At 41.9% G+C, this 23,194-nt stretch overlaps 1 protein-coding gene across 1 annotated transcript in view; it reads right to left on the bottom strand.

The window, feature by feature from the left end:
- Window positions 1-2,966: 2,966 nt before the first annotated feature.
- Window positions 2,967-23,194, bottom strand: part of LOC140195990 (lecithin retinol acyltransferase-like) — a 46,821-nt gene continuing 26,593 nt past the window's right edge. The window contains exon 2 of the mRNA XM_072254677.1: window positions 2,967-3,199. Coding sequence (XP_072110778.1) covers window positions 3,047-3,199 — 153 coding nt within the window. The 3' untranslated portion in view covers window positions 2,967-3,046. The remainder of the gene's footprint in view (window positions 3,200-23,194) is intronic.

The following is a 23,194-nucleotide window of genomic DNA, read 5'->3' as shown; positions in this document are numbered from 1 at the left end:
TGCCCATGGTCTGCTCTTTATCAAATTAGGGTATTGCTTTGCACTGTTGTAGCTATATGTTATAATTATGTGGTTTTGTCAGTTTTAGTCTTGGTTTGTCCTGTGCTTCTGTGATATCTTTCTGAAGGAACATTGTATCATTTTTTAATGCATGCATTTCTAAATGACAATTAACGAGGATTGAGTGTCCTCATAATCTAATCTAATCTAATCATCTCTTGTGCCTCTGTAATTCGCTTTACTCAACTGTGATTGACTCATCTGACTTTAGCTTCAACTTCTCAAATTTCAGGGAAAATTCAATCATATCCTGACGAAGGGTCTCGGCCTGAAACGTCGACTGTACCTCTTCCTAGAGATGCTGCCTGGCCTGCTGCGTTCACCAGCAACTTTGATGTGTGTTGCTTGATATTATAATCATTTACCCCTTAGTGTTCTCTTACCTTAAGCTCTCTAATCAATTCTGATTCATTGCACAACAGCCAATCCTGTAGTGGACTCAACCATGAGCTGCTCTAAAAAACCATCTCACAGGCACTCTGCAAATTCCCCCTCCGGTAATCCAGCACCAGCCTGATTTTCCCAGTCTACCTGCATATCTCCCATTGTAATTTGTAGGCCTCATCCTTGCTACTGTTTGGGGCTGTATACAACTCCCATCAGTGTCTTTTTACACTTTCACTTCCTTAGCTCTATCCATAATGATTCAACACCTTCCGATTTTATGTCACCTCCTTCTAATGATTTGATTTCATTTTTTACCAACAGAGCAACACCGCCATCTCTGCCTTCCTGCCTGTCCTTTCAATACAATGTGTATCCTTGGACATGAAGTTCCGAACTATAATCTTCTTTCAGCCACGATAGAGTGATGCCTGCACATCATACATGCCAGCCTGCAACTGCACTGTAAGTTCATCTATCTTATTCCGTATACTGCACATATTCAAACATTACACCTTTAGTCCTGTATTCACTTTTTTTAATTTTATCCACCTTTTACATTGTAACTCATCCTGTTGACTGCAATTTTGCCCTATCAACAGTCTCTCCTCACTACACATTGCCTCTGTTTGTAAACCAGCTGCCTCATCTTCGGCATTATTATCTGCCTTTCCTATGATACTTCTTGCATCGAAATATAGGCAGCTCAGGACACTAGTCACACCATGCTCAACCTTTTGATACCTGACTTTGTCTGAGGTCTTACCAACTTCTGCCTCCACAACCTCTCCACTAACTGTACTGACACTCTGGTTCCCATCCCCCTGTAACTCTAGTTTAAACCCCACCGTGTGGCATTAACAAACCTTCCCGCTAGGATATTAGTCCCCCTCGAATTCATGTACAAACCATCCCTTCTGTACACGTCTCACCTTCCCTGGAAGAGAGCCCAATGATTGAAAAATCTGATGCCCTCCCTCCTACTCCAACTCCTTGGCCACGTATTAAACTGTATCATCTTCCTACTTCTGGCCTCACTAGTATGTGGCATGGGTGGCAATTCTAAGATCACAACCCTGGAGGTTCTGCCTTTTAACTTAGCACTTGACTTGCTGAACTCTCAATGCAGAACCTCATTACTTGTCCTACCCATGTCATTAGTACCTACATGGACCACGAGTTCTGGCTGTTCACCCTCCCAATTTAGAATGCTGAGGACTCGATCGGAGATATCCTGGACCCTAGCACTTAGGAAGCAACATACCATCCAGAAATCCACAGAACCTGTGCCTTCTCCTAACGAACGAATCCCCTAACACCACAGCATGGCTTTTCCTCCCCCTTTCTCTGAGTAACAGAGGCAGACCGTGACTTTTCTCTGTTAGGTCTAACCTCACCACCCCCCCCCCGACCAACAGTATCCAAAAGTGATATACTTGTTGTTGAGAGGGTACGCTGCACTAGCTCCTTAACCCTTTTCCCCTTCCTGACTGTCACCCTGTTCCTGTGTCCTGTACCTTGGGTGTAACTACCTCTCTGTATGTCCTATTGTCACCCCTTCAGCCTTCCAAATGATCCAGAGTTTATCAAGTTCCAGCTCCAAATCCCAAATGAGGTTTGTTCGAAGCTGCAGCTGAATGCACCTCTCACAGATGTAGTCACTGGGCACAGTGGAGGCCTCCCTACCTTCCCACATCCTGCAAGAGAAGCAGTTCACTACCCTGCTTGGCATCTCTACTCTCCTAGCTGAGCAGATATAAGGAAGGGATGGAGAAAATCTTGAGCTTTTCTTTTCTTTAGCTTTCTCTGACTGAAGCCTCTCTTTGTGGCCTTAAGATTATCACTCTGACTGTGTGCACTCAGAGAACAGCTGCTGCAACAATGGCCATGGTGCCTGCCCCTGCATTCCTTTAATTTGCTCTTACTAATCAGCTGCAAACACCGACTGGTCACTGGTCAAAGCTCTTTCTCGCTGTAGCAACCCGTTGCTGCTTTTTGTTCTCAGGTCATGGACCTGATTGAAGTCCCCTCCTCTCAAAACTCCCGACTGGCTGCTGGTCAAAGCTACTTTTCGCTTTTTAAAATATTTTTTATTCACGCTTGATTCGTATACGAACACTTGTAGACTAAATAAATATACTCATTATAACACCATTTAAAAAGAACATGTTTTATTTCTTAATCAGAAGATGTTTTAGGACTTGACAAAGTATTTAGTGTTAACATTTTTTTTTAATCCTAGATATTAATATTCTGTGTGCAAATACCCATTTGTACAACCTGTGTTGGCCAAAATCGTGAGTGGTTAACATAAAGAAGTGAAAAGAATGCAGCAAAGCACAAAAGCATTTTTAAACATTTCAGAATATCACAGTAACACAGTAATTGTTATGAAATAGTTAGTTACATTAAAAAAGTGATTAAAGTACACAGCTTTCCATTGCAAGGTCATATGAGCTTACATGGAAAGATAAATAAACACACGTATTGATGGAGCTACATCACAGAAAAAGGCCCACAAATTTATACATCATATCCATCCATTCTGTATATAATCACTGTGCTATATCACATATTTACACTCCATCTGAGATCCTGCATGTTAGCCAGCCATCCACAGGAAGAAGGGTATAAGGATAGTCGGGAGAGTAGTGGAGGGTCCAAAGCCCAAACAAAAAATTCCAGCCAGTCCCAATGCAGCTGTGACAAAAATACTCCTCTGGTCTCTTATTATAGTCTTCACTGTTTCACAAAACTGCAAAACAAAAATCATTATTCTACTAAAAGATTGCAGGTTATCAAAATGATACAAAAGAACATAAAGAGCAGAAACAGGAATGGACAGAATGACCCATTGGGCTTGCTTGGACTGACCCAATAGCACTTTTCCCTCACTCTTCCCATACCCTTCAATTGCCTTGCATTCCCCAACCTCCGCCTTGAATAGAGTGAATGGCTCTGCTTCCATCATTTTTTGGGGGCAGGTAATTCCGAAAATTTGACTTTGAGAGGAGAAATTTCTTTCCTTGACCTGGTATTTTGAAACGGTCTCCTTGTTCTAGATAGTCTCAATGAAGGAAAATCCTCAGCATCCAGCCTGTCAACCCCCTCAAAAGGTACAAGTTTATTGCAGTTCAACAGGCACTTCAAGTACACAACTTGACACATTTGAATTTTAAATTGGCCAAGAATTACCATTTAGGAAAAGGGAAGGAAAGAATAGGGAACTGTAAAGTAGTTAATGTCACTGTTAGCAAACCACAGAAATACATTACTAAAGAAGTGGTAACAAAACACCTAAAATAACAACATAGTCATCATAGCTTTAGGAATGTGCTTTGTGTTTGACAGGATAATAAGTGCTTGTAGCATATATATTTTCAAAAGGCACTTGAGAAGGTATACTGTGAAGTTCAAGTGGAATTGAACTTATTAAAAACAACAGGAATTCTGCAGATGCTGGAAATTCAAGCAACACACATCAAAGTTGCTGGTGAACGCAGCAGGCCAGGCAGCATCTCTAGGAAGAGGTACAGTCGACGTTTCAGGCCGAGACCCTGCGTCCTGAAGGGTTAATAGTGTCAATGATCCAGGTTAAATTCTGCCACTGTTGAATGGAAATACTTATTTAACGTTTTAGAGAAATTCAACTTTGGTACTAATTTTAATAAGTAGTTTAGAATGATATATAAAAGCCCTATTGCTACTGTTATTACTGATAATTGCAGATCTCCTTTTTTTTGACTTTCACGGGGTATAAGACAAGGATGTCCATTAAGTCCTCTGTTATTTAATTTGGTGTTGGAATCCTTGGCCATTGCACTTCGTAAAGCTAAAGATATTCATGGAATTTCTATAAATGGGACAATTCATAAGACCTCCCTTTATGCTGATGATCTCTTAATTTATGTTTCGAATCCTGAAGAATCCATTCCTAGTTTATTGAAATTATTAAATGAATTTGGAAAGTTTTCGAATTATAAACTAAACCTTTATAAAAGTGAATCATTTCCTCTAACTGATTCTGCTTCTATATATGATGACATTCCTTTTAAAGTTATGGACTCTTTCAAATATTTAGGTATTATCATCACTAAAAATTATAAAGACCTTTATAGAGCTAATTTGGTTCCTTTAGTGGATTTTATGAAGCAATTATTTTGTAGATGGAATCCACTTACATTTTCATTAGCTGGCCGAATTCATGCAGTTAAAATGATGATTTTACCAAAATTTTTATATGTATTTCAAAATATTCCTATTTTTTTAACTAGCAAGTTTTTTGATCAGGTTGATTCTATTATTTCATCTTTTGTTTGGAATAATAAAAGACCAAGAATTGGAAAATATCATTTACAAAAATTAAAAAAGGATGGAGGTCTTGCTCTGCCGAATTTAAGAATGCATTATTGGGCTGTTAACGTATGTTATGTGTGTTATTGGTTATATTGGACTGATAAAAATGAACGAACACCTTGGGTTGATTTGGAATAGATGGATCTGTTCCAAGATGGATCTTCATGGATCTGTTCCAAGATGGTCGATTGATGTCTTTTGAAAAACTAGTAACTAAATACTTTCTCTAGTACTCACATTTCTTGCAATATCTTCGGGTCAGACATTTCTTACAAGAATATTTAAGTAATTTTCCATATATACGAGATTCTGACCTGTTAGACATTATTTTAAAAATGAATCCTTTAGTGAAAGGTTTTATTGGGAAAATTTATAATTTACTATTACAACAGTACAATTATCTTTTACTTAAGATTAAGCAAGATTGGGAAAGAGAGTTTAACATGACCTTGATAACAGAGGATTGGTTGCGAATTTTGAGGTTGGTTAACTCTTCTTCGATGTGTGCCAGTCACTCTTTAATTCAATTTAAAATTGTACATCGGTACTATTTGACAAAGGAGAGACTGTCTAAAATATTTCCTAATGTTGATAGTCAGTGTGATAGATGTAAAACTGAGACAGCTATATTGACACATGTTTTGGTTGTGTTCTGTATTGAAACAGTTTTGGAAATCTATTTTCTCTACAATTTCTTAAGCTTTAAAAATTAATTTACAACCTAATAAATTGACAGTTTTGTTCAGTATAATCCCTCAATATATTCATGGTATTTCTATATCAGACCAACATGTAATTGCATTTGTTACATTATTGGCCAGAAGGGCTATTTTATTGAAATGGAAAGATGCCTCTGCTCCCACTTTGATACAATGGTTCTCTCGGGTGATGCTGTGCCTTAGTTTAGAGAAAATCAGAAGTCGAACTTTTGATCCTTGATTTGACTTTGAGAAAAGGTGGGGTTCTTTTGCCCGCTACTATCATTTGATTTGAGTTTATTAAGATGGTTCCCTTCTGATTCTTGTTTAAATGGATTTGAGTTGGCGGATTGATATTTTTCTTTTATGAAAGCTTGTATGGCGTATAGCTCTGGGGTTGTGCTCCCAATGGTTTTTATTTGTTTTTTTTTTCTGTTAGTAGGGTTTTTTTTTAGTTAGCAGGGTTCTTTTTTCCTTCTTTCTTTTTTCCCCAAAAAATAGTTCTAACATTTTATTTTTTCTTATTATTATTGATATATTCTTTAGCTTTGTTAATCAGTTAATTTGATAATTTAATTCTCATTGTACATATTGACATGTTGACTTGATTAATGTATTTTTGTTGATCTTCAATAATAATTAATAAAAAAGATTTAAAAATGAAAATGAATTAGGTTGGCAGAGGATAAAAGCTGTTAGTATATTGTTAATAGTGTCAATGATCCAGGTCAAATTCTGCCACTGTCTACAGACGTTTGCATGTTCTCCCCGGGTTTCTTCTGGGTGCTCTGGCTCCCTCCCACATTCCAAATACATACGGGTTAGTAGTTACAAACACAAGAAATCTGCAGATGCTGGAAATCCAATGCAACACGCACACAATCCTGGAGGAACTCGGCAGGTCAGGCAGCATCTATGGAAAAATATAAACAGTCAACGTTTCAGGCTGAGACCCTTCTTTATGTCTCAGCCCAAAATGTCTGCTCGTTACTCTTTTCCATAGATGCTGCCTGGCCTGCTGAGTTCCTCCAGCATTTTGTGCATGTTAATGAGTTAATTGATCACATGTAGCAAAGACTGTGATATATATACATGTGTCTGTGGAGGAACCTCTTGGGATCTATAGATCACAATAGATCATAGCTCTGTAAGCTTCAGGATAGTCATGGAAAAGTAGGAAGTTGTTCCTAGAGTTTGGGCTCTAAGCTTGTGTAAGGTGGGTTAGGTTACAACTGAGCAAGGCAGGAGCAGGGAGAAGTAGCCCGGGGCAGTGCCCAACATCTGATACGGGGCAGTCACTTAAAAACAAGCTGGTGAGAGTTTAGAGCTAAGACAGTAAGAAAAGGGAACCATGATTATTGAAGGTTTGACCAGGGAAAGGACGGTATCTGAAATTGGTATCAAATCCTTCATCCTTTGATAGAGAATATAGGACACGGAGGCCAGAAGGACCAGTTTGTTTCTGTACAGATTTATGACTTTAAGGCTGTTGATTAAAGGACTCCTGGACACTGGGCTATGCTGCCAGGATTGGTTAATAAACAGAAATCGGAGTGCGAAAATTAAAGGATCTTTTCATGTTTGTGGTTTGTTACTAAGATGCTATAATGCTTAAATCAATAGTTAACAATTTGAGTTGTAAGAATGCAAAGAATTTGTCAAAATGTTTTCAAGAAGAAGGGTACAGGCAACCCCCATGTATGGTTGTTCAATTTACAAAATAAATTGCCCTCACAGGCAATTTACCAATGTGAGATTTATTTTTATTTTAGCACGTAGACTCTTCCTGCACTTTGAACCAAGCCGCCCCATCAACTCCCGACAAACCAGATTAACCCTAAACTAATCACGGGACAATTTACAGCGACCAATTAGCCTACCTGGTACGTCTTCGAATTGTGGGAGTGTTGTGACTTTTAATATTTCAGTAATACTTGAATAAGCTTGTATATATTCTGTACACCGGTTGATTAAGCATTCTTGTTCATTTAAATAATTCATTGCATGCATAAATACGTGCATCGGCATATGGCAGGGTGCTACCAGGTGCTACATGGTAGCCTCGCTTAAATTAAAACACAAAGTTAGACTCACATTCCCGGTTATGATTGGGGATGTAGATTTTCAGTAGACAAAACTCAAACTGTATTTTTTACCAGGAAAAGGGTTGAGGTAGGGAAGAAGTTAAGGATGTATGGGGTTGAATTAGAAAGGGTTGCATCATTTAAATTTCTGGGAGTTATATTTGATTCACGATTAACATGGGCAGACCATATCAGGAAGGTTGAGGAGAAATGTAAAAAAGTAATAAATATGATGAGATGTTTGACTGGTAGGGAAGTTGGAGCAAGTTGTTCAGCTTTGAAGAGAATGTATGTGGCTTTAGTAAGATCTGTATTGGATTATGGAAATATAGTATATGGATCAGCAGCTAGGTCTCTTATAAGGAAACTGGGTGTGATTCAGGCTCAGGCCTTGAGAGTGTGCAGTGGGGCTTTTAAAACGTCACCAGTGTCAGCCCTACAGGTAGAAATGGGAATAATGCCTTTGGAACTAAGAAGGATGCAACTGATGGCAAACTACTGGGCTAACTTGCAGGGGCACAATGATTCTCACCCTACTAAAGGAGTGTTGCAGGAGTGCTGGGAAAATGGGAGGTTTCAGAGGGATACCTTTAGTCAGGTAGGGAATGATATTGCGAAAGAATGTGGAGTATTTGATCTGAGGATAAGTCCTTCAGTAGTTTATCCGGTTGTAGCTCCATGGAAGCTTGTATGGCCTGACATAGACTGTCATTTGTTAGAGGTAAAAAGGAAAGAAAGATATAAAACAGATTTTGTAAATGCATTTAACTGTCATGTGATGGAAAAGTATAGTGATTATACTCACATTTATACGGAAGGAACCTGAAACAGGAGTGACAGGGTTTGGGGTGGTAATACCAGCAAAAGAAATTGGAATCAGCAGAAGAACATCTAATAAGTTAGGGGTGTTTACCATGGAGATTCTGGCAGTGTTGGTTACCTTGCAATGGGTGCAGAAAGCCAGACAAGCAAAAGCATTGATATGTTCAGATTCATCCTCAGTTCTAGCAAGTTTAAGGTCTTTTCACACAAACAGTCGGCAAGATGTACTTTATGAAGTCCTCCAGTTAGTTACAAGAATTGCAAATCAGGGAGGTCAGGTAAAATTTCTATGGGTTCCAGCACATGTAGGGGTGAAGGGGAATGAGAGGGTGGATGAGTTGGCAAAGAGGGCGTTAAAGAAAGAAAATGTGGGAATGCACGTTAGTATCAGTAAAGCAGAGGTTAAGTGTGTAATCTGGGAAAAAATCAACCGAATGTGGCAAGAAAGATGGGACAGGGAGGGGAAAGGGAGGCATTTATATCAAATACAAAAGAGTGCTGCAGTTACTAGGGTAGGTAATGGAAACAGAAGAGAGGAAATTGTGTGGACTAGGTTAAGGCTGGGGCATTGTGCATTAAACAAAACATTGAAAATGATAGGGAAACACCAGACAGGATTGTGTGAGGAATGTCAGGAAGAGGAGTCAGTAGAACATGTAGTTTTGTGTTGCAGGAAGTATGGGATACAGAGAGAGATGATGAGAAATAAATTAAGGGAGTTGGGGATGCAGAAATTAACATTAAAAGGGTTGCTGGGCATGGGTGAGAGAGCACAAGTCTGGGTATTTTTAGCGTTTTTAAGGGGTACAGGGGTTTTTTATAGAATATGACGAATAAACAGGAATAGGATACTAGGATGGTCAAAGATGGGAGGGTGAAGTGTAGGGGTGTGTGTGTGTGTGTGTGTGTGTGTGTGTGTGTGTGAGATTGGGTGAAGGGATTTAGACTGTATGTCTAGTGCACATTCTGGAGCAGAGGGTGGCGGTAATGCACCATTAAGCTGGATGCCAACCGCCGTAAAACAAGATACAGACAGACAGACTCACATTCCCGGATACCCGTGTCTTCCTTTGAATTTGTTTAATGTTTTGAAATTTCAAAACAGAACAGTGGTGGCGAGGTATTTTTAAAAAGAGCTTGAGATAACACCGACCTGTTGAAGCACAGCGAGGAACAGTCGAGTTTAAAAAAAGCACAGTGAGTAAAAAAACTATACAGCATGTACAGAGACGGTTGGGTTTTACAAAAAAAAAAGGCAAAATGGAAGAATTCCGTGTTCATTAATAGTGAGTACTGGGTGATAATAATCATTGCTTTAAAATCAGAAATTGCTAGCTATGTCGGAAAGATTGCCACTTTTGATTATAAACCATATAACAATTACAGTATGGAAACAGGCCATCTCGGCCCCTCTAGTCCACGCCGATTATACAACAGATATACTGAACCGGGGGACGACCTACCTGGGGGAAGCAACAGTGGCCGCGCCTCTGGCACTGAGTCCGTCCCTGTGGCTCAGAAGGGTAGGGAAAGGAAGAAGGCAGCAGTAATAGGGGCCTCTATAGTTAGGGGGTCTAGGGGGTCTAACAGGCAGGAAAGAAAATCTGATGGTTGGCCCAGGTGCCAGAGTCCGGGATGTTTCGCGTCCGCGATATCTTGAAGTGGGAAGGTGAACAGCCAGAGGTCGTAGTACGTACTGACAACAGCGACATGGGTAGGAAAAGGGAGGGAGTCCTGAAAACAGACGACAGGGAGTTAGGAAGAAAGTTGAGAAGCAGGACCGCAAGCAGGGATTGTCTACAGGGTCTCCCTGGGTGATAGAAACAGGAAGGGGTCAATAACTATTGGGTGTTTTTTATAGACCACCCAATGGTAACAGAACAGATAGGGAGGCAGATTCTGGAAAGGTGTAATAATAACAGGGCCGTTGTGGTGGGAGATTTTAATTTTCCAAATATTGATTCAGATCAATATTGGTTTAGATGGGGTGGAGCTTGTTAGGTGTGTTCAGGAAGGTTTCCTGACACTATGTGTAGATAAGCCTACAAGGGGAGAGGCTGTACTTGATCTGGTATTGGGAAATGAACCTGGTCAGGTGTCAGTTCTCTCAGTAGGAGAGCATTTTGGAGATAGGGATCACAATTCTATATCCTTTACTATAGCATTAGAGAGTGATGGGAACAGACAAGTTAAGAAAGTGTTTAACTGGAGGGAATCATATTATGCCTCCAAATGCTCATAAATCCTGCCTCTCAAAATCTTTTCTGAGAGGGAAAGGTAAAGGGAAATATGAAGCTATCAGGCAGGAACTTGGAAGCATAAATTGGGAACAGATGTTCTCAGAGAAATGTACGGAAAAAATGTGGCAAATGTTTAGGAGATATTTGTGTGGGGTTCTACATAGGTACGTTCTAATGAGACAGGGAAAGGATGATAGGGTACAGGAACCGTGGTGTACAAAGGCTGTTGAAAATCGACTCAACTTTTGGATAGGTACATGGAGCTTAGAAAAATAGAGGACTATAGGTAAGCCTAGTAATTTCTAAGGTAGGGACATGTTCGGCACAACTTTGTGGGCCAAAGGGCCTGTATTGTGCCGTAGGTTTTCTATGTTTCTAAGTAAAGAAAAGCTTACAAAAGGTTCAAAAAACTAGGTAATGATAGAAATCCTGCTAGCTTTATAATCTTATAGAAGGAGCTTAAGAATGAAATTAGGAGAGCCAGAAGGGGCCACAAGAAGGCCTTGGCGAGCAGGATTAAGGAAAACCACAAGGCATTCTACAAGTATGTGAAGAGAAAGAGGATAAGACATGAGAGAATAGGACCAATCAAGTGTGACAGTGGAAAAGTGTGTATGGAACCAGAGAGATAGCAGAAGTACTTAATAAATACTTTGCTTCAGTATTCACTACGGAAAAGGGTCTTGGTGATTGTAGGGATGACTTACAGCAAATTGAAAAGCTTGAGCATATGGACATTAAGAAAGAGGATGTGCTGGAGCTTTTGAAAAGCATTAAGTTGGATAAGTCACTGGGACCGGACGAGATGTACCCCAGGCTACTGTGGGAAGTGAAGGAGGAGATTGCTGAGCCTCTGGCAATGATCTTTGCATCATCAATGGGGATGGGAGAATTTCTGAAGGATTGGAGGGTTGCAGATGTTGTTCCCTTATTCAAGAAAGGGAGTAGAGATAGCCCAGAAAATTATAGACCAGTGAGTTTTACTTCAGTGGTTGGTAAGTTGATGGAAAAGATTCTGAGAGGCAGGATTTATGAGCATTTGGGGGCATAATATGATTAGGAATAGTCAGCATGGCTTTGATTGAACTTTTTGAGGATGTGACTAAATACGTTGATGAAGGTAGAGCAGTAGATGTGGTGTATGCGGCATGGTACCCCATGGAAGGCTTATTGAAAAAGTAAGGATGCATGGGATCCAAGGGGACATTGCTTTGTGAATCTAGAACTGGCTTGCCCACAGAAGGCAAAGATGGTTGTAGACGGGTAATATTCTGCATGGAGGTCGGTGACCAGTGGTGTGCCTCAGGGATCTGTTCTTGGACCCCTTCTCTTCGTGATTTTTATAAATGACCTGGATGAGGAAGTAGAGAGATGGGTTAGCAAATTTGCTGATGACACAAAGGTTGGGAGTGTTGTGGATATTGTGGAGTTAGGAAGGCATACGGTGTATTGGCCTTCATCAACCATGGGATTGAGTTTAGGAGCCGAGAGGTAATGGTACAGCTATATAGGACCCTGGTCAGACCTCACTTGGAGTACTGTGCTCAGTTCTGGTCACATCACTACAGGAAGGATGTGGAAACGATAGAAAGGGTACAGAGGAGATTTACAAGGATGTTGCCTGGATTGGGGAGCATGCCTTATGAGAATAGGTTGAGTGAACTCGGCCTTTTCTCCTTGGAGCGGTGGAGGATGAAAGGTGACCTGATAGAGGTGTATAAGATGATGAGAGGCATTGGTTGTGTGGACAGTCAGAGGCTTTTTCCCAGGGCTGAAATGGCTAACATGAGAGGGCACAGTTTTAAGGTGCTTGAAAGTAGGTATAGAGGAGATGTCGGGGTAAGTTTTTTACGCAGAGAGTGGTGTGTGCGTGGAATGGGCTACCGGAGACGGTGGTGGAGGCAGATACAATAGGGTCTTTTAAGAGACTCCTGGATAGATACATGGAGCTTAGAAAAATAAAGGGCTATGGGAAATCCTAGGTAATTTCTAAAATGTTCGGCACAGCATTGTGGGCCGAAGGGCCTGTATTGTGCTGTTGGTTTTCTATGTTCTATGAACCATCGTAACAATATTTTGAAGCAAGTTGAACAGCCAATGAGAAATGAGTGGGTGGTAACTCTGTGGAATTTGTTGCCACGAGCGGCTGTGGAGGCCAAGTCATTGGCTGCATTTAAGGCAGAGATAGATAGGTTCTTGATTAGCCAGGTCATTGAAGGGTATGGGGAGAAGACAGGGGAATGGGGATGACTGGGAGAATTGGATCAGCCCATGCTTGAACAGCGGAGCAGACGCGATAGGCTGAATGGCCTACTTCTGCTCCTTTATCTTATGAGTAGATAAAAATAAATGGACTACACAGGGAAGAGAAAAAGCTAAAAAGTCACGTTGCAGTTTTAAAAAAAGAGCACTAATCTGCATTCTGTTGATGAAAATTTTGATAATGATGAGAATGATACAAGACTAGGCAGCCTTGAGACTTACAGTGTGAAAACTAACAATAGACAAGCAACACACATAAAAGTTGCTGGTGAACACAGCAGGCCTGTTGTTGGCGTTTAAATAGACAAGCAATGTGGCTTGCACTCAGAAGTGAACAACAAATTAATTAAAATGGAAATGGTCATTCCACAAAATGAGTTTGAACGGCATTTTAAAGATATTGAACTGAAGCCTGCTAAGATCTTATACTGGAGAAGAGAGAACTCTTGTGGGAATGACGTTCGTAAAAGGGAAATGCAACAATCAACAAGCCACATTTGGCTTCTGTGTGATAAAAGTGAGAGGACCAGCATTGTGGGGACAAGAGTGGCTGAAACAACTATAACTTATTTGGAGATCCAGCCACCATTTGTTTGCCACATCCCCTGCGATAAAGCCATCTGAAAGCGAATTAAGAAAGTATTGGAAGATGCCACAGCAATGTTCAAGGATGGTACTGGAAAACTCAAACATATAAAGGGTAAAATAAATGTTAAAGGAAAATGTCGTGCCCAGGTTTTGCAAAGCCCATCTAGTTCCTTATACCATCCATGATAGATGGTGAGCTAGGTTGCATGGAACTTGAAGGAATTCTTTCCAAGGTTCAGTGGAGCCCATGGGTAATGACAGTGGTCCCAGTAGCCAAGTTGATTGCTTCTATTGGGATCTATTGGGATTTGTGCTGATTTTAAGGTTACCATCAACCTAGATCAATATCCTCTGCCCTGGATAGAGTTATCTTTGCAAACCTTTCTATAGGACAACACTTCAGCAAAGTGGACCAAGCTGAGGCCTACCTGTAGATGGAGATGGAAGAAGAGTCCAAAGTGTTTCTCACCATAAACACGCACAAAGAGCTGTTTTGCTATCATAGGCTTATTTCTGGAGTAGCATCTGCACCTGAGCTCTGGTAGGAAGCCATGGACCGGGTACTGCAAGGCTACCCAGGCACTCAGTGTTACCTGGATGACATCATTGTTACCGGTGAGGATCACACGGAACATTTCCCAAACCTCAAGACAGTGTTAAAAAGATTGTAAGTTCATGGCCTCAGAGCATAACACGACAAGTGTGATTTCTTAAAACAAAGTATTACTTACTGTGGCCACACCACTGAGAACAAGAATTGCACAAGTGAGCTGAGAAAAGTCAAGCAGTGGATGATGCCCCAAGGCCAAAGGGCATGTCACCATAAGACATAGGAGCAGAATTAGGCCATTCAGCCCATCAAATCTGCTCTACCATTCAATCATGGCTGATCTCAGATCCCATTCAATCCTGTACACCTCCCTTCTCACCACATCCTTTGATGCCTGACCGATTGGGAGACTATCAATTTTCGCCTTAAATATACGCAAGGACTTGGCCTCCACCACAGTCTGTGGCAGAGCATTCCACAGATTCACAACTCTCTGGCTAAAAAAAAATCCCTCCTTAACCCCTGTTCTAAAGGGTTGCCCTCCAATTTTGAGGCTGTGCCCTCTAGTCCCGGATACCCCCACCATAGGAACTATCCTCTCCACGCCCCCCCCCTTATCTAGTCCTTTCAACATTTGGTAGGTTTCAATGAGATACAAGTGTTGAAAAGACTAGATTGCTGCAGTCCTTTAGGATTTGTCAACTACTATAATAGGTTCCGCCAAACCTGGTGACTGTACTCCACCCCTTGAACGCATTGCTGCAGATTGGGAAGAAGTGGAAATGGATGAAGCAGTGTGAAGTGGCTTTCAAAAAAGTAAAGTAGGTGATGATGTCAGACACTATACTCCATATTATGATCCCTATCCCCCAGTGAAGCTTGACTGCACCTGCACTATAAGGTGAGGTATCACAGGCATGTCACAGGTTATGAGGGATGAAAGTGAACACCTTTACATCACGTTCCCTTTTCAGTGCAGAGGAAAATTGCACACAGATTGACAGATAAGCCTTAAGTCTGGTTTGGGGTGTAAAACATTTCAACCAGTACTTGTATGGGAGAGAGTTTACCCTCATTACTGATCATCAGCTACTAGTGTTCATTTTCAATCCACAGAAGGGTGTTCCAATTACAGCAGAGATGGACTTTGTTTCTTGGAGGACACAATTACAAGATTGAATTCAAGATGATGACTAATCATGGAAATACTGATGGATTGTCCAGTTTACAGTTGGAAATTGAAATACTGGAAAAATTTACAAAGGAAAGACGCATCTCTTGGCATATTCTCTCTATCGCAAATTAAAAGTCACCTTATTATGGCAGAGATGATCCAATGGAAACCAGAAAAGACCCCACCCACACTGTCTCAGTTCTACATGGCCACTCTAAATGGCTGGAATGTGCAGCAGAAACTCCATTTCCCCCATTTTTACCAGCACCAGGATGAACTTGCCCTTGCCAGAGGTTATTTTATGAGGGTATTGAGAGTTGCTGTGCCATCCAAGTTGAGAGCTAAAGTGTTGGAGGAACTATATGCTGGTCATCTATGCCTGGTCAAAATGAAAGCGTTGGCCCGAAGCTTTGTCTGGTGGGCTGGGATAGATCAGCAGATTGAGCAGCTTCCGTGCACTGTTCAGGATGCCAGCAATCCAGGAGGTGGCAAGAGCAGAACATCTCCGTCTGGGGAATGCTCTGCATTGCCCTGTCAGAGGATTCATGTGGATTTTGCCAGACCACTCAGGGGCATATTTCCTTAGCAGTAATGGATGCAGCTACAAAGTGACCAGAAATGTTTCCAATAGCCTCCACTACACCCTTGCACACTGTTAATGTATTGAGAAGCCTCTTCTCAAGGACTGGTGCTCTAGACACTTAGTCAGTGACAATAGACCACAGTTTGTTGTGAAATAGTTTCACTCATTTCTGAAAATGAATGGAATTAGAGATATTACATCTGCACTGTACCACCCAGCTACAATTGGCTCGGCAGAAAGGTTTGTCCAGAGTCTAAAGAATGCACTGTGAGCAATGTCAGCAGAACACACCATACTGACACTGAATCAGAAGCTCACCAATTTCCTCCTTGCATATGGCAATGCAGCACACTCCACAACCAACTTACCAGCTATGCTGTTCCGGGGTCGTCCCTCGTGTTCATGCTTAGATCTGCTCAAACCCAGTCTCAGAAGGTGTATGCAGGAAAAATAGCTGAGACAAACTGTTACTCCTCAAACAAGGAGGTTCAGTGCTTCACTCCTGGACAAACAGTCCTGGCGAGGGACTACAGAGGTGATCAAAAGATACTTGGAAAGATTAAGGACAGAATTTGACCACTCTCCTACACAGTGGACATTGCCTCCAGATGATATCAGACCCAATGTATTGATCAGTTGAAGACAGCAGAATCAATTGTTAGAGAGGAAGGGTGTCTAGAGCTGTCAGAACCACTTCCTGCAGTCTCAGAGTCAACTCTACAACCACCACAGAAGAGGCTCCAGAATCTGAGACTGTTTCACAGCCACAAGTTTCACCTTCCAGGCAGAGTGATCCCCCTTGTCAGGAAAAACATTATCCCACAAGAGTAATAAATCCTCCACAGCGATTAAGTCTTTCGGCCTGAATCGGACAATTTAAATTTTAATTATACTATGGATATGTGTATATGTTTGTAGTATTTGTATTATATAACATACTGTGTCTATAGTTGAGAGGCATTCTCTGTTGAGTTGAAGTTTATAGTTAAGCAATGAGGAGTGTTGTGTATTTACTATTTGAGTTACCTTAGTCATAGAGAAGTACAGCAGAGAAGCAGGCCATTTGGCAAATCTACCTGTATCAAGTTATTTAATCTGCCTATTCTCATCAACCTGCACTGGGACTATAGTCCTCCATTCCTCTATCATCCACGTACCTATCCAAACTGCTCTTAAAGTTGATCTGAGAGGGAGTTAGATATGGCCCTTGTGGCTAAAGGGATCAGGGGGTATGAAGAGAAGGCTGGTACAGGGTTCTGAGTTGGATGATCAGCCATGATCATACTGAATGGCGGTGCAGGCTCGAAGGGCCGAATGTCCTACTCCTGCACCTATTCTCTGTGTTTCTATGTTTCTATGTAAACAGCGGTTGGGAAGATGTTGGACTCGATTATTAAGGATGAGGTCTCAGGGTACTTGGATGCACATAACAAAATAGGCCGTTGTCAGCATGGTTTTCCCAAGGGAAAAACTTGCCTGAAGAATCTCTTGGAATTCTTTGCAGAAATAACAAGCAGGTTAGACAAAGGAGAATCGATTGGTGTCGTGTACTTGGATTTTCAAAGGCTGCTGTCAGTTGCATATGAGACTGCTTAATAAGCTACGAGCCCATGGTATTACTGGAAAGATTCTAGCATGGCAGATTGGCAGGAGGCAAAAAGTGGGAATAAAGGGAGCCTTCACTGGCTGGCTTCTGGTGACTAGTGGTGTTCCACAGGGGTCTGTGTTGGGATCAATTCTTTTACTTTATATGTCAAAGTTTTGTCTTTCCTATGAAACTTTTTGCATTGAACTATATGCAGCTCAGAGCATTAGTCACACCATGCTCAACCTTTTGACTCCTGAATTTGTCTGATGTGTTACCAACATCTGTCTCCACAACCTCTCCACTAACTGTTCTGGTACTCTGGTTCCTATCTCCCTGCAACTCAAGTATAAACCGCTTCATGCAGCACAAGTAAACCTTCCCGCTAGGATGATTGATTAAACATTCTTGCCTGATTGATTAAGCAGTTTTGTTCATTTAAGTATTTCAGTACGAGTTATATGTATAAATAGATAAAATGCATATATCATGATAGAAACATACATAGAAAATAGCTACAGGAGTAGGCCATTCGGCCCTTCAAGCCTGCACCGCCATTCAGTATGATCATGGCTGATCATCCAACTCAGAACCCTGTACCTGCCTTCTCTCCATACCCCCTGATCCCTTTAGCCACAAGGGCCATATCTAACTCCCTCTTAAATATAGCCAATGAACTGGCCTCAACTGTTTCCTGTGGCAGAGAATTCCACAGATTCACCACTCTCTGTGTGAAGAAGTTTTTCCTCATCTTGGTCCTAAAAGGCTTCCCCTTTATCCTCAAACTGCAACCCCTCGTTCTGGATTTCCCCAATATTGGGAACAATCTTCCTGCATCTAGCCTGTCCAATCCCTTTAGGGTTTTATATGTTTCAATAAGATCCCCCCTCAATCTTCTAAATTCCAGACAGTATAACCCTAGTCGATCCAGTCTTTCATCATATGAAAGTCCTGCCATCCCAGGAATCAATCTGGTGAACCTTCTTTGTACTCCCTCTATGGCAAGAATGTCTTTCCTCAGATTAGGGGACGAAAACTGCACACAATCCTCCAGGTGTGGTCTCACCAAGGCCTTGTACAACTGCAGTAGTACCTCCCTGCTCCTGTACTCGAATCCTCTTGCTATGAATGCCAGCATACCATTCGCCTTTTTCACCGCCTGCTGTACCTGCATGCCCACTTTCAATGACTGGTGTATAATAACACCCAGGTCTTGTTGCACCTCCCCTTTTCCTAATTGGCCACAATTCAGATAATAATCTATTTTCCTGTTTTTGCCACCAAAGTGGATAACCTCACATTTATCCACATTAAATTGCATCTGCCATGAATTTGCCCACTCACTTAACCTATCCAAGTCACCCTGCATCCTCTTAGCATCCTCCTCACAGCTAACACTGCCGCCCAGCTTCGTGTCATCTGCAAACTTGGAGATGCTGCATTTAATTCCCTCACCTAAGTCATTAATATATATTGTAAACAACTGGGGTCCCAGCACTGAGCCTAGCGGTACCCCACTAGTCACTGCCTGCCATTCTGAAAAGGACCTGTTTATTCCCACTCTTTGCTTCCTGTCTGCCAACCAATTCTCTATCCACATCAATACCATACCCCCAGTACCGTGTGCTTTAAGTTTGCACACTAATCTCCTGTGTGGGACTTTGTCAAAAGCGTTTTGAAAATCCAAATATACCACATCCACTGGTTCTCCCCTATCCACTCTACTAGTTACATCCTCAAAAAATTCTATGACATTTGTCAGACATGATTTTCCTTTCACAAGTCCATGCTGACTTTGTCTGATGATTTCACTGCTTTCCAAATGTGCTGTTATCACATCTTTGATAACTGACTCTAGCATTTTCCCCACCACCGATGTTAGGCTAACCAGTCTATAATTCCCTGGTTTCTCTCTCTCTCCTTTTTTAATAAGTGGGGTTACATTAGCCACTCTCCAATCCTCAGGAACTAGTCCAGAATCTAAAGAGTTTTGAAAAATTATCACTAATGCATCCAATATTTCTTGGGCTACTTCCTTAAGCACTCTGGGATGCAGACCATCTGGCCCTGGGGATTTATCTGCCTTTAATCCCTTCAATTTACCTAACACCACTTCCCTACTAACATGTATTTCCCTTAGTTCCTCCATCTCACTAGACCCTCTGTCCCCTACTATTTCTGGAAGATTATTTATGTCCTCCTTAGTGAAGACAGAACCAAAGTAGTTATTCAATTGGTCTGCCATGTCCTTGTTCCCCATGATCAATTCACCTGTTTCTGACTGTAAGAGACCTACATTTGTCTTAACAAATCTTTTTCTTTTCACGTATCTATAAAAGCTTTTACAGTCAATTTTTATGGTCCCTGCCAGTTTTCTCTCATAATCTTTTTTAACTTTCCAAATTAAACCCTTTGTCCTCCTCTGCTAGACTCTGAATTTCTCCCAGTCCTCAGGTGAGCTGCTTTTTCTGGCTAATTTGTATATTTCTTCTTTGGAATTGATACTATCCCTAATTTCCCTTGTCAGCCACGGGTGCACTACCTTCCCTGGTTTATTCTTTTGCCAAACTGAGATGAACAATTGTTGTAGTTCATCCACGTAATCTTTAAATGCTTGCCATTGCATATCCACCATCAACCCTTTAAATATCATTTGCCAGTCTATCTTAGGTAATTCATGTCTCATACCTTCAAAGTTACCCCTCTTTAAGTTCAGAACCTTTGTTTCTGAATTAACTATGTCACCCTCCATCTTACTGAAGAATTCCACCATATTATGGTCACTCTTACCCAAGAGGCCTCTCAGGACAAGATTGCTAATTAATCCTTCCTCATTGCTCAATACCCAGTCTAGAATGGCCTGCTCTCTAGTTGGTTCCTCGAGATGTTAGTTCAGAAAACCATCCTGCATACATTCGAAGAAATCTTCTTCCTCAGCACCCTTACCAATTTGGTTCACCCAATCTATATGTAGATTGAAGTCACCCATTATAACTGCTGTTCCTTTATTGCACGCATTTCTAATTTCCTGTTTAATGCCATCCCCAACCTCACTACTACTGTTAGGTGGCCTGTGCACAACTCCCACCAGTGTTTTCTGCCCCTTAGTGTTATGCAGCTCTACCCATATCAATTCCACATCCTCCCGGCTAATGTCCTTCCTTTCTATCGCGTTAATCTCCTCTCTAACCAGCAATGCTACCCCACCTCCTTTTCTTTCATGTCTATCCCTCCTGAATATTGAATATCCCTGAATGTTGAGCTCCCATCCTTAGTCACCCTGGAGCCATGTCTCTGTGATTCCAACTATATCATATTCATTAATAACAATCTGCACTTCTAATTCATCTACCTTGTTACGAATGCTCCTTGCATTGACACACAAAGCCTTCAGGCTTGCTTTTACAACACTCTTAGCCCTTATACAATTATGTTGAAAAGTGGCCCTTTTTGATTTTTGCCCTGGATTTGCCGGCCTGCCACTTTTACTTTTCACGTTACTACTTTTTGCTTCTACCCTCATTTTACACCCCTCTGTCTATCTGCACTTGTTCCCATCCCCCTGTTGTGAACTAACCTCCTCTCTCCTAGTCTCCTTAATTTGATTCCCACCCCCCAACCATTCTAGTTTAAAGTCACCTCAGTAGCCTTCGCAAATCTCTCTGCCAGGATATTGGTCCCCCTAGGATTCAAGTGTAACCCGTCCTTTTTGTACAGGTCACTCACTGTCGCGTAGCACAGGCAGTAATCCAGAGAATACTACCTTTGTGGTCCTTTTTCTCAACTCCCTTCCTAACTCCCTATATTCTCCTTTCAGGACCTCTCCCCTTTTCCCACCTATGTCATTGGTACCTATATGTACCACGACCTCTGGCTCCTCACCCTCCCACTTCAGGATATCTTGGACGCAATCAGGAACATCCTGGACCTTGGCACCAGGGAGGCAAACTACCATCCAGGTCTCCGGACTGCGGCCACAGAACGCCTATCTGACCCCCTTACTATCGAGTCCCCTATTACTACTGCCCTCCTCTTCCTTTCCCTACCCTTATGAGCTACAGGGCCGGACTCTGTGCCGGAGGCACGGCCACTGTCGCTTCCCCCGGGTAAGCTGTCCCCCCCCAACAGAACTCAAACAGGAGTACCTGGTGTCAAGGGGCACAGCCACTGGGGTACTCTCTGTAACCTGACTCTTCCCCTTCTAACCGTGACCCACTTGTCTGCCTCCCGTGGCCCCGGTGTGACTGCCTGCCTGTAACTCCTCTCTATCAACTCCTCACTCTCCCTGACAAGACGAAGGTCGTTGAGCTGCAGCTCCAGTTCCCTAACGCGGTCTCTTAGGAGCTGCATCTTGGCGCACCTGGTGCAGATGTGGACATCCAGGAGGCCTGGAGACTCCAGGACGTCCCACATCTGGCACCGAGAACAACAAGCTGTCCTCACACTCATACTTCCCCTCTCCTCAAACAACAACAAAAAATGAATACCAAACCCTCTTCGCCTCGCCCATTTCAACCTAAGCCCCTTGAGCGGAAGCCCTTAAGCCTTCACTCTGCTCCTGGCTCACTCCGCTGCCAGCAAAACTACACTGCCCGCTGTATAAGGCTCTTTTCCTTTTAAATCTTCCGCGCTTCACTGCCTGACGTCACACGCCTGCACAGTCCCGCCTCTCTGAACGCCAATGAGAAAAAAAAATGAAAAATTCAAAAATGGTTTCCTCCGCACTCCCGCTCCAATTCTCAGACTTCCTTCTCCGAATTAAACCCGAATCAGGATTTCTGTTCTTTTAAATCTTCCGCACTTCACTGCCCGACGTCACACGCCTGCGCAGTCCCGCCTCTCTGAACGCCGATGGGGAAAAAAAAACGAAAAATCCAAAAATGGCTTCCTCTGTACTCCTGCTCCGATTCTCAGACTTCCTTCGAATATCACATGATGCTACCATGTGATATGTGCGTGCCTCGTTTAAAGTAAACCACAATTTTAGACTCTCATTTTGGACTCCTGTGTCTTCCTTAACATAACGGAGGAAACAGAAGCATCCGGGGAAAACTCGCGTATTCTGCAGGGAGGATGTACAGAATGGCACCGGAATTCAACTCCAAGCTCCGGATTCCCCTGCGTTGTAATAGTGTTGTACTAACTGCTAAAAAAGACTAAATACAGAATAATTTATACAGAACAAAATACACATAATATAGAACAAAATACACTCTCACAAAATTTATGCGCAAGTGAAGAAACACATTTATTCTTTTCCATTTTCAATTCTTGGCACGTGCATAGGATACAGATTCTGGTTTTGGAAAATCAATGATACGGATTGCTTTCTAGGACTGCAATCCTCCACCACCACCGGCTCCCCTGTGTAACAAGGAAGTCACTTGTAAATGCAGGGAAATATGAAGCATTTACTGGGGTAGTTAAGAATAGAAAATCTGATTTGTTTTAAATTCTGGGAAACTGATAAATGTTGACTGTGTAATTTTTCTCATTATAGTGCAATATAATGAGGCATATTATTGACAGAAAACACAATAAATGGATTAATGTTAGTTTGGGAGGTGGTAGCTATGCCAGACTCAATCGACTGTGAATAATGAAGATTTTTATGGCTAAAGATTCCTGAGAGCTGACAGTACCATTCAATTCCAGGTGGTCACCATAGTCTCCAGGATCAGAGCTGCAGTCTCAGCTTCAGTAAAGGCAATTGTAATGGTATGAAGGTAGGATTCTCTAAGAAGAACTGGAAAAGTAAGCCAAAAGACGAGTCAGTAGATGAATAGAGGGAAATATTCAAACAGCTGG

Source organism: Mobula birostris, chromosome 4, assembly GCF_030028105.1.
Source record: "Mobula birostris isolate sMobBir1 chromosome 4, sMobBir1.hap1, whole genome shotgun sequence".
NCBI lineage: Eukaryota > Metazoa > Chordata > Chondrichthyes > Myliobatiformes > Myliobatidae > Mobula > Mobula birostris.
Note: the sequence above shows the minus strand (reverse complement) of the source record. Positions and strands in the feature narration are given on the sequence as shown.